Source organism: Giraffa tippelskirchi, chromosome 9 (genome assembly GCF_054371585.1).
Source record: "Giraffa tippelskirchi isolate mGirTip1 chromosome 9, T2T-mGirTip1v1.2.pri, whole genome shotgun sequence".
Taxonomy (NCBI): Eukaryota; Metazoa; Chordata; class Mammalia; order Artiodactyla; family Giraffidae; genus Giraffa; species Giraffa tippelskirchi.
In genome coordinates this window covers 37216961-37229093 of record NC_137283.1, presented here as the reverse complement: position 1 = coordinate 37229093, position 12133 = coordinate 37216961, and the positions used below count along the sequence as shown (strand labels likewise).

General features: G+C 39.9%; 1 protein-coding gene across 26 annotated transcripts in view; it reads right to left on the bottom strand.

The window, feature by feature from the left end:
• Positions 1-12133, bottom strand: part of CADPS (calcium dependent secretion activator) — an 807294-nt gene that overhangs the window by 171456 nt on the left and 623705 nt on the right. For all 26 annotated transcript variants that reach the window (XM_081524519.1, XM_081524520.1, XM_081524495.1 and 23 more), the window contains one exon: positions 498-564. In XM_081524519.1, the coding sequence (XP_081380645.1) occupies positions 498-564 (67 nt within the window). The remainder of the gene's footprint in view (positions 1-497; positions 565-12133) is intronic.

Below are 12133 nucleotides of genomic sequence, written 5' to 3'. Positions count from 1 at the left end.
TGTTAGAATTAAAAACTAATTAGCATGTATTAATGTTTAGAATTTTAAAGTGATGTAAAAGTAGGAAAAGGAGACATCTAGGTACTGGAAATATTCTGTATCCCTCTGAATGGTGACTGCATGGATATATAATAAATAGAAGTTCACTGAGTTAAACACTTGAGCTTTGTGCACTGAAGGTAAATTATATAAAAAACATTAAAGTGCTTAGCCGCTCAGTCATGTCCGACTCTTTGCAACCCCATGAACTATAGCCTGCACCAGGCTTCTCTGTCCATGGGGATTCTCCAGGCAAGAATACTGGGGTGGAGTGGAGTGGAGTTGCAATGCCTTCCTCCAGGGGATTTTCCCAACCCAGGGATTGAACCCAGGTCTCCCACATTGCAGGTAGAATCTTTACTATCTGAGCCACCAGGGAACCCCCAAAACATTAATGAACCCTATCAAGTGTTTAAAAATAATGGCTCTTAAGATTGATATTAGAGTTGAAGAGTTACCTGCACTAAGACAAAGAATCTTTTCTTCCATCTCTTCCAGACATTCTTACCGATGGCCCATAAATACCTAAAGAAAAGAAAAAGACCAGAGGTGCGTTAAGCTTGAGTAAGTGCACTGTTTAATTTGCTTTACCATGAAGCTGGGTGCTCACGGACAAGGAAATTCACAGGGCTCAGAAACAGAAAGCAGGTTCTGGGGTGTGGTTGAGGATAAGGAACAGGAGGCAGGATTTACTTCCACTGACAGAAAGCACCGTGGCCCATCATCAGACTTGACTTAAATTCCTTGTCAGATTCCAGAAAGCACCTAGGAAAATGTTACACTGCACCTTAATTTATTTATGTGCTAAAAGTCTTGTAGGTAGGGAAACTCCTGCTGTTGCACAAGAGAGAAAAGAATAGTGCTAAATATTACAACTCCAACTCTTTCACCTCGTCTCAAGTCTTACTCAGGAAAAACTTCCCTTGTTTGCTTTTGCTGTGATTCTGGCAAATGAAGGTACGATACAGAAAGGAAGTTTCAAGCTGAAATAGTAAGTCCTCCCTACACCTCTCCCTCGGAGAGGGAGGTCTGTTGATGGAAATTATTCTTCATACAGGAAAAAAAAAATTAAGGAAGGTTAAGGATTACAAAGGCACACTTCAAAGATGCTATTATCGTGTAACTTACTGTTACTGATACATGAATTATCCCCCACCCCCGGCCTTGTGGACTGATACATGTTGAGTTGGCACTGATTAAGGAAGTGAGGCTGGTGCTTTTCAGGCTCTATTGGATCAAGCGAAGAGAGACCTGGCCATACTCAAATGCATTCAAATCCTCAAGTTCCCAAACTGGCTTTACCTGCTATCAAAAACCAATTGGACTACTTTCAAGTCCCCACTTCACCTGGAATCAGACAGGATTTCTGCTTTGGAACGTAATGAAGAATGCACCTAACGAAAACGTACACCATTTGACATATTTCAGGAGCTCCTAGAAGTGGCTGGTGGCCAAAGCACTCAGACTTTCAAGCCACAGACCGGAGCTATCCGGGTCCTTATGCTTATTCCTCAGTCACAAGTGCAGCTGATTTTTACCTCCTGCAAAGTTCCTCACTCTGCTCACACCTCCACTCTTTCAGTCCCAGCCCACATTTGAGGGCCATGGTCAACCACAGACCAGAATGACTTGCATCCTCCTTCTGGCCTCAGGACAGATCCTGCCACCTGCACATTCTAGCATGGATCTCCCTGTGGAAACACCTTCACTGAGTCTCCCCTGCAGACATGAGGGGGGCCCACAACTTCGGCCACTCACACTGCACCTCCACGATTTATCCCAAATCAGTCCATCTATCATATAATTTAGTTGCCTTTTTTTCTTTAAATTGACTTATTTAACATGAATAAGTTTATTTTGAAAGGAATTGTTATATCATGTTATATTGATATCTAATTTTATATTATACTGCATAATACACATTAAAACATGTAACTCTTTAACTATACGCTTATCTGTGTATCATAAACACTGTTGTGTAGCATCAGTGGTAAGAATACACTCAGTGAAACCTTAGCCTACAGAGACAAAACAGAGCATTTGCATCTGGCTGTTCTATACTCTCCAAATTCAGCTTCTGTATCTCATAGCATCTCTACTTTCTGACCACAGGAAGTGGTCATAGTTTCCCATCCCATTACCTTTGTACATGTTATGGTACCTGAAATGCCTTCTCCCTGATCCCTATGCTAGAATTCGTATTCTTACAAGTTTGTATTCTTACCTTGATGTCATCACTTCCTGGGCCCTACAAATAATTCTGCTGGTAGTTACAATGATCATGCTGCTATAATTTCTTTATTTTCCAATGTATTGTTTCTACTGGATTGTGAGTTCCTTGAAGGAAGGAAACTTATTTCTTTTCTTCTAAATTACTAGCACAATTTTTGATGTATGGTAGGTGGTCAATATACATTTGTATAATATTTCAATTAGTTCTGAATGCCAGGCTCTTGGGAAACCAGAGTCATCTTTATAAAGTTTTCTGATGAGAGTTTCAAACATGGCATAGAGACATGCATTTCTTTGCAAAGTTTTTTGAGCTCTTTTTCCTCTCAAAATATATCCCATCTATTTTTTTAAGATTTTTTTTTTATGTGGACCATTTTTAAAGCCCTTACTGAATTGTTGCAAAACTGTTTCTATTTTGTTTTGATGTTTTGGTGCAGGGCACATGGGATCTTAGTTTCTCCACCAGGGATTGAACTTGTGCCTCCTGCATTGGACAGCCAGGGATGGTCTCTATCCTATACTTCTATATCCACTGCTATTCCCCATTCAAGTTACTATCATCTCTACCTGGGCCACAGGAATAGGCTCCTACTTGGTCTCCCTGCTTTCACTGGAACTCCACTTGTTACACAACAGATACAGAGTGACTTTTTAATGGGTCAACTAGATTAGGAATACACTCAATCTAAATAAGAATGGGAAACTATGAGAGGGTTTCAAGCAGGGAAGTGACGATTTATGTTTCTAATTAAGATGATCCCAGTAGCTGCTGAGTAGTTAATGCACTGTAGATTGAAAGGGCAAGAGAGAAGGCAGGGAAATAATGGAGGAGATGGTTACAGGGGTGCAGACTAGAGGATGGTGGCTGGGCTGAGGCTGATGGTGGTTGGCTAGCAAGTTGATCAGCTCTGAGGCCAACATGGGCAGCTCTGGTTATGTGGATCACCTAGTTGCCTTGGACAGTGCTCTTAACCTTCTCGAAATATATTAATGCATCCATGGAAGAAATGGACCTTAAAGGAAGCCTCAGCCAGGTCTAAGGAGAGAGTGGCTTATTGGTTTGTACTGACTAAGAGTATACTCTTCCAGTTCTAGTTTTTCTGTTTAATCCAAGATGTTGGACAAGATACTTAACCACTTGGTACTCTGGAAAAGCATGGCCAGAAACAGCTCTCTCTTGCAGGGTTGTTGTGGGGATTAAATGAGATGATGCTTGTGAAGTATAAGCACAAAGTATGGCAAGAAGTAGATACATAATGAATGTCAGTCTAATTATAAAACATACATAAGCATATCATTACTAATAGTTATTAACAGCTACATATGTGGTAAGAACTCCCCTTGCACATATGTACACAGGGAAACAGATGAAATGAAAGATCAAATAAAGACAATGGGCAAAGGTTTTTGCATTTTTAGTAATGACTGGTAAGATCATAACAGTCTTCTATTTTTCTAGCAGCTACTACCCATATTTTCTTTCTTCTTGACCTAAATCTGTATAAAGACATTCAAAAAAACAAACACAGCTACTACATCTAAAGAGTTATAGTTCTTTTAAGATTTGGGGGGGGGTGTTGTTGACCATTTTGAAAGGCTTTATTGAATCTGTTACAATACTGTTTCTGTTTTATGTTTTGGCTTTTTTGGCCACAAGGCATGTGGGATCTTAGTTCCTGACCAGGAATCAAACTCACATCCCCTGCATTGGGAGGCAAACTCTTAACCACTGGACTGCCAGGGAAGTCCCATAAAGTGTAGCTTTAACTGAGGAAAATGCAATTAAGAAAACGAGTTCACTTGAAGTCACAGAATATAATTCATATGGAATCATTAGTTTTTCTCCTTCATAATAGAAATACTAGCTACTGTTTAGTGAAGTCTTATTATTCTTCTGTGCTGTGCCCAGTACTTTACCTGAATTGATTATACCCACTTGGAGGAGTTAAGAGCTTGAATCTGGAGCCATATTGCCTAGGTTCCTGAGTGACCTCGGGCAAGTTACTAAACATCTCTGCCTCCATTTTCTCCTCTGTACAATGGAGATAATAATAATAGTACCTACTTCGAGTACTGTTGTAAGGATTAAAGTAGCTAATGAAATAGAAAGTGCTTAGAACAATATCTGGCACAAAGTAAGCACTTACTGCTCAGTATGTCACTATGTTATTGCTCCTATGTCACAGCTAAGGAAAAGGAAGTTCAGAACGCTCAAGTAACTTCTCTAGGGCTCCAAGCTGGTGAATGACATCACCAGAATTTACACCTGGAACAGCAGTTCTAGACTGCCCTTTCAGCATGCTATTCTTCCTCTTGCAAACCACAAACTTTGGCTTTTTTTTTTTTTATTGAACTAAGAACATGAATGGCTATTCCAATCAGAGAAGACTTGGGGTTAAAAGCTGCTGAATGGGAAAGCTGAATGGGATCAGAGAAAAATTAATCCTCCTTTACAAAGTATCATTTGATTTGCCTGAAAGAAGGGTTTTCCATCTGAGGTTTTCCTCAGAATTATTGCTAATCTAGCACATAACAGAAGATGTCAAAACTGAGAAAAACTGAGGGCTACAATGTACTGTTTCTGTCTAGTCAGCTCCAGCTCCTATTTTCTTAGGTTGGAACATGCTCCTTAGGCAGAATGGAAAAGCACCTGCAGCAGATGGAATTCCTTCACCGCAGATACAAAGGTGGCTCCCCCCACCTCCCCACCTCGCACTCCAGCTCCTCATTCTACAGACAGAGCTGGGTGGGCAGTGGCCTTCAGCTCTCTCTTCAAGCCATCCAGATATGTAGAAATCTGGATTTGGGAATAGACATACCAATATTACAGTGCTGTGAGCCTAAGTTAAGCTGAAGGGTTACATCTTAAACTCAAGGTGGAAGTACTGAGGTGGGAATTAGCCTGCTGTTAGCTGTCTTTTGGCTTAGCTGCCCCATGCCTCAGTTTACTCAGCAGTCAAATGGGGATGGCACAGCATCTACCTCATTTATGAAGATGACATACCCAGTAACTGGCACATAGTAAGTGCTCAGTAATGTTAGGCATTATGGATGCTTGTTGTTATTATTAGTAGTAGTAAAAAATAGTAGTCCTAGTAGAAAGAATTATTGAGTTGGCCAGAAAGTTTGTTTGGGTTTTTCATATGATGTCACAGATAATCCCGAACAAACTTTTTGGTCAACCCAATATATGCAATTACCAACTTTGTAAAGGATTCATCACTGGATTCTCTATTTCGATTTGTGTTCAGCTTTTGGCACACATCTACTGGGAAATAAAGCAAGGTTCACATATTTGGGTTTGAGGCTCCAGGCAAAACTCTGCATCATGATTCTAACATATCCTTGCTTGTAACATTTTCTTAAAATCCATGCCTGTGAGATACTGCCATCCCTGCCATTCACTGGTGGCATTTAAGCTATATGAGAGTCCAGAGTGAACTACAAAGGACTACAAAAAAAGGAGAAAGATCCACTTGGGTTTGGTTCAACTTTTGGTCCAGGAAATCTTGAACAAACGCATGTAGGAGTCCCTGGAGCCAGCATCCCTCTGCTCTGGGACCACTTGGCAGAGGAGCACCCAGGGTGAGGCTTGTATAGTTGTCATTTGTGTAAAAAAAAAAAAACACAGGGCAGTCTTCCAAGCGGAGTCTGTGAATGTACTCAGCTCTGTTTATTAAGTATCGTGTGTGTTTAGTACTAGGTGAGCACATGGAGGGTGTTCAATGGCTGTTTGTGGGGAAATGTTGATTGTGTATCTTTGGGTGTCTCCTTGGGTGCCTAGGGATGAGCCTCCAGTGCAGGGAGAAGAGTACATGGCCCTCTGGTGACATCTGCCAGAATCACTTTCCCCTTACAAAGGGGTAAAGGCAGCTGAGAGAGACATGGAAATCAGGGAGGCAGAGGTTTCATTTTGGGGGGATTGTGGAACCAGACGTCATGGAGGAGCCTAGAAATGAAGAACTGGTGCCACCTGGGTTGAAGTGGAGAGTGAGCCTCAGTCCTCAGCATGTAGGAGGCTGCAACAGCTCTCCTCTGTGTCCCTCTACTCCTGTGTCACACGGTGCCTGGACCATCACAATATAATAAAGCAGAGATCGCTTTTTGTTGTTGTTGCTAGAAATTTTTCATGAGACTTTTTCCTAAGAAGACCAAGCACAAGAGGACAAAAGCCATTATTACTACTAGAATGCTTCCCTCAGTTCACTGAGGAATGAAAGAGATTACCAAGTGCTAAGGCTCCAGGTGCTTCCATCTTCCTGCAGCACCTCAGCAGGAAGAGGCATGCATTGAGAAAAGGTGCAAAGTATAGGCGAAAGCAAATGACATGGACAATGACAACAGCCACCACTACCAACTCTTCTGTAGCTGTGGCCGTGGCTCTTCCCATGTTTCAGATCCTGCCCTACATGCTTTACATTTATCACCTCATTTAATCCTCACAACAATCCTCTAGGACAAATATTATCATTACCTCCATCTTACACTGAGCAAAATGAGGTTCAGAGAGGAATATGCTCTAGTCACTTGGCATTTATATAAATTGGCATTTATATAAAGCAATACAATGAAGAAGATAAAATGGAATCATAAAGTATTCAACTAATTCAAAAGAAGGTAGAAAAAGAGAGAAAAAGGGAATAAATATCAGTTGGGATGCACAGAAAACAAACATCAACATGACAAATACCAATTTAATTTAAACTTAACCTTATCAATAACCACATTAAACAGAAATAGGCTGAATATCTCAATTAAAAGGATATTTAATGCCCAATGGCAGAGATCTGCAGGTTGGATTTAAAAAGGCAGACTTAACTCTATGATCCCTGCAAGAAATACACTTTAAATCTAAAGACACAAATAGGCAAGAAAATAAAAGGATGCAAAAGGATTTATGATGCCAACATTAGTTTTTAAAAAATCTGGAGTGTTTATATTTATTACTGTCATGCCAAATAAATTTCAGGGCCAAAATATTACCAGGGATAAAGATCAATTTATAGTGATAAAAGGATCAATTCATCAAGAAGACATGGTCATGTTAAATGTTGATGTATCTAATAACAGAGCTTCAAAATGTATGATGCAAAGATGGACAGTTTCAAAATATATGATGTAAAAATGGACAGAACTCTCAAGCAGAAAGAAATAAAGCCACAATTATAGTCAGACTTCAATGATATATAGAAAATCAGTACAAATTTAGATGATTTAAACAACATTATTAGCTAACTTGATTTAATTGATCTAATTATAGAAAATAAGCCCATGGGAAATAAAGTGGAATCCCAAATATATTCAATTAGGTCATTCTAGGTAGTACTGATTGAGAGACTATGTCAAAATGAGTGGTGCCTTGAAGACTTATGGGACAGGAAGAGGAATGTGATCATTTTGAAGAACAAGAAGTCTAGAGCAATGGCACAGCTAAAAAGATGGAAGAGGAAAGGGGATTTTAAGAAGCATGGCTGACAACTCTGTCAGTCAATTTGAAAGATGTTTTCATTGGGTATATAGATCCGAGTACATTACAGGTGTTGTTCCTCTGTCTTCCCACTTGTAATGTTTGTTTTTTTGAGCATTTTGAAAAATATATTTATTTATTTATTTTGGCTGCACTAGGTCTTAGTTGCAGCATGTGGGATCTAGTTCCCCGACCAGGAATCAAACCTGGGCCTCTTGCACAGGGAGCATGGAGTCTTAGCCACTGGACCACCAGGAAGGCCCTCACTTGTAATGTTTCTAACAAGCACTGTTTTGTTCTTTTTAAAATTTATTTATTTTTTAATTGAAGAATAATTGCTTTACAGAATTTTATTGTTTTCTGTCAAACATCAACATGAATCAGCCATAGGTATACATATATCCCCTCCCTTTTGAACCTTCCTCCCAGCTGCCTCCCCATCCCACCCCTCTAGGTTGATACAGAGCCCCTGTTTGGGTTTCCTGAGACACACAGCAAATTCCCGTTGGCTATCTATTTTACATATGGTAATGTAAGTTTCCACCTTATTCTCTCCATACATCTCACCCTCTCCTCCCCTCTACTGTTTTGTCCTTGTGTGTGCAACATTTTGTTGTCCTCCAGCTGCTTTTATGATTTGCTCTTTATCACTGGTTATTAGCATTATACTTACACTGTGTTTTTCTATAGTTTTTTTCCCCCATGTTTCTTAAATATGTGTTTATTGAACTTTTTGGATTTAAGTTTTACAGTTTTTATTACATTAAAAAAATCAGCCAAAAAAAAAAAAAAAAGAATTGCTGTAAATTACTTACTTCTGCTTGAGTGGACTGTGATTCACTGCACGAATTCCTAGGGGAGCCATGGGAAGCTTTGTATTTTATTCATGTTTCAGGTCCTCCATCAAGTTGATTTCTTTCATTTCAAAAGGAAAGAAATAACACAACTCTCGACCTGGCTCTGATGCTTACTCTACTTGGGCAGGTGTGCTCACCACTAAACCTCAGTTTTCCTATTCGTAAAGCATATATTCATTCATCCATATTCATTTATACAGCAATGAATTTATTGAACTTTTAGAACAGTCAGGTCCTGTATTAGCTTCTTTGAACAAAGAAGACAAATGCCTCTGTTGACAAGGAACTCAAAAGTCCAGTGGGGAAGACAGACAACAAAATAATAAATGAAGAAATAGCTGGTATGTGAGATGACTGTAAGTGCTCTGGTGAAAACAAAGAAGGGTGAGAGAGAGAAAAAGGTAGAGAGAGAACAGGTGGACCAGGAAAGGCATTCTGATAAGATGCAGAGAGGTGCAGAAATCAAGGTGAGTCATGTGGATATCTGGATAGGGGAGAAGGGACTTCCAAGGTAGAGGAAACAGTGGGGACAAGGGCCCTGAGATGAGGGTACACGAGAAGTCTTTGGTAAAGAGCAAGGGGGGTTGTGAGGCTGGAGCCACGATCAAAGTCAGACAGGCAATGGATTCTTTATCAGATAGGGCCTTGGAGCCATGGAAACAACATTGACCTTTATTCTAAATAAGCTGGGGGAGTCACTGGAGATTTTCCAGCATTCAAGTGGTAGGATCTGACTTGTGTTTTTAAATAATATTACTGTGGCTTCACAGTCGGAAATATCTGATAGGAAGCAAGAGCAGCAGGCAAGGAACTGCTTACGAGGCAAGTGCAACAAGTGAGGGGGTGCAGTGGTGCTGATGAGAGGCTAAACTCTAGATTTACTTTGAAGGTGGAGTGAAGAGGACATAATGATGGGTAAGATGAAGGGTGGGAGACAGAAATGTGTCAGAGATGACTCTAAGGATCTTGGTCTGAGCAGCTGAGTGAAGACTACTTATTAAGATGGAGGGATAATGATACCTAATCCTTGGAAGGCTGTTTCAGGGATAAAATGAGATAATGCAAATGCATGCAATTCCAGAACCCAAAAGCATCATATGGATATGAAAGATGAAAAATTAGAAAGTCACGGAAGAGCTGCTTGTTCTCAAACATCCTCAATACTCATATCTTAAAGCCAAAGACCAGTGTTGATTTTCTTGCTGACAATTTCCCATTCAATAAAGAAAGCTATTCAAACAGCCCAGTAGCTCATTTCAGGAACCACAGTCCATGCAGAAAAAGAGTAAATCATAGTAATTCTAATGTTTCCTTTAGATTTTTAACATTGAAGTAGACACAATTTATTGGGTCGGCCAAAAAGTTCGTTCAGTTTTAAGTAAAAATTAAAAACATATTTTTCATTTTCACCAAGAACTTACCTGAACAATGTATTCACTAATCAAACAAACTTTTTCACCAACACAATATAATCTTAGCTGTAATTCTTAAAAATTCCTTTCTCTCATTCTCTAAGCTGTGACACTATTCTGATATTTCTATCCTCCTTCCCCATATAATAGGGCTTCATAAAGCTATTTTAAGTTTAAATGCAAAAAATATATATAGTTGAGAACATTTTTATTTTCCTTGCATCGTCCCTTGAGTAGCTAAGGTCGTTCTGATTTTAGGGCACAGTGGGTCAGACCATGTTTTAAGGCAACCACCATTCACTTTTCCAGAAGCTCTATGTCCTCCTGGTATATTTTCTGGCAGGGTTAGTTTTTAAATGGCAGCTTAGTAAACTGAAATAGCTGTGGAGCCCATCAGAAGTGAGTTACAGATTTGTCCTGTCATCCATAAGGTCAAGATGGCCTGAAATACGTTAATAATTCCACAAATCAATCAGGAGAAAAATTACTTAGCCCAGATTGGTTAAAGAAATGAAGAGAGTGTAAGAAGTAGGAATTTGTCTGATGAGGAAAGGGATATGTATGTCAAGTGTTTGCAGTGGGGATTAAAGAACAGTGTGTTTATAAAATTCTTAGTTCAGAGCTTCAAAGGGGCCTACAAAGTGGGGTGAGCTACCGATCTTTTTAAGGAGGTTTTTTTCTGAAGCATGTTAAAGGACAGATATATTCATTAATATTCTCTTTTTTGTCTGCTTTGTCCTCTTCACTTTGCCCTTATCCCCTCCATATTTCTCACTCATGTTCTTGCTCCTTTAGCAAATATTTACCAAGTATTTATGAGACAATGCCTGCTTCAGACCCAAAATCTGTTTCTGGGTGCCATAGGAACCCAACAGAATTCTCAAATCCTTTGTCTTAAAAGTAGAATGTTTATACTGAACAAGAAGAGATTGTAGGCAGAAATCTCATTTAACATTTTCGGAATAAGTGCCAGGAATATGGTAAGGAGGAAAAGCTGACCTCAGAAACATGTCACAAACATTTTCATGGGTTGCTAATGTAACTGAAGTGAAGCTGGATGCCCTTCATGATGGACGGTTGAAAAAGGACAGAGCATATAGCAGGGCCCTGGCTCACAGCCTTTGCACAGCCACAGGCAGAAGAGCTTTGCCAAAAAAAATCCCACCTCACACTCTAGGAATAGTCAGGCCACCAGACAATGCCAGGTTCAGTACCTGGTCCTTAGTTTGTGGGAGCCCTTTGCTTCCTCTGGAGTTCCTCATATCTGACCCCTTCCAATGCCCTGGCTAGTAAGTATCTATCTTTCCCTCAGTTCCTGAGCCTTCTCTATTCCCTAGAATCTGGAAGCACCAAGACCAGAGTGGTGCTCTTTACTTGGATCACAGGCTGCCACGGTCTGCTCAGTTGCTGGGATGTGAACCGCCTATCCTGACCATGTGCCTCTGGACCTCTCATCCCTCTGGATCTCTCATGGGCTTCTGTTTAAATCTGTTTTAACCAGTGGCCAGTCCCTGGTATTTGGTTTATGAATTCCCCAAATCTCTAACACATAACTAAGCTTCAGTTTTCATGTCAATTTTACCACTTGAAGCAGAATGATAGCTGGTTGGCTGTGGTATGTGCAGAATCCTTGGAAAACAACCTACTCCCTTTCATTGGTTAAGTATTCCCCTCATCAGAGTTAAATTGTCCAACTCCTTTCTAAGTGATCACATTTTCTGAGCTTGTGGGGTCCAAGCAATTTAGCTTTGGGTGATGGCGCTCAATATAAACCCACGTCAATAAACATTTCCTGTACAAACCACTGGTTTGATCTATAAAATAAAACTACATTTTATCTATTTTTTTTATCCTTCTTGAGATTACTTTATTGGTCATTCCTCTCAACTCTTAAGAAACTTAAGACAAGTTTTCCACTTTGTCGTTAACTTAGATGCTACTAAACACTAAAACTGATTCAATGTGAACTGATTGTTTGAAGGTTGCCTAAGGCAACTGCTCACACCTCCTGGATGAGGTTGTTAATGAAGGTGTAAGTGCCTGTGTCGGAGAGTCAGAAAGATCTAGATGCCTTTAAGAAGGTATGTGAAGCCAGTAAAACCTCATAAACCAGAATCACCCAGCCT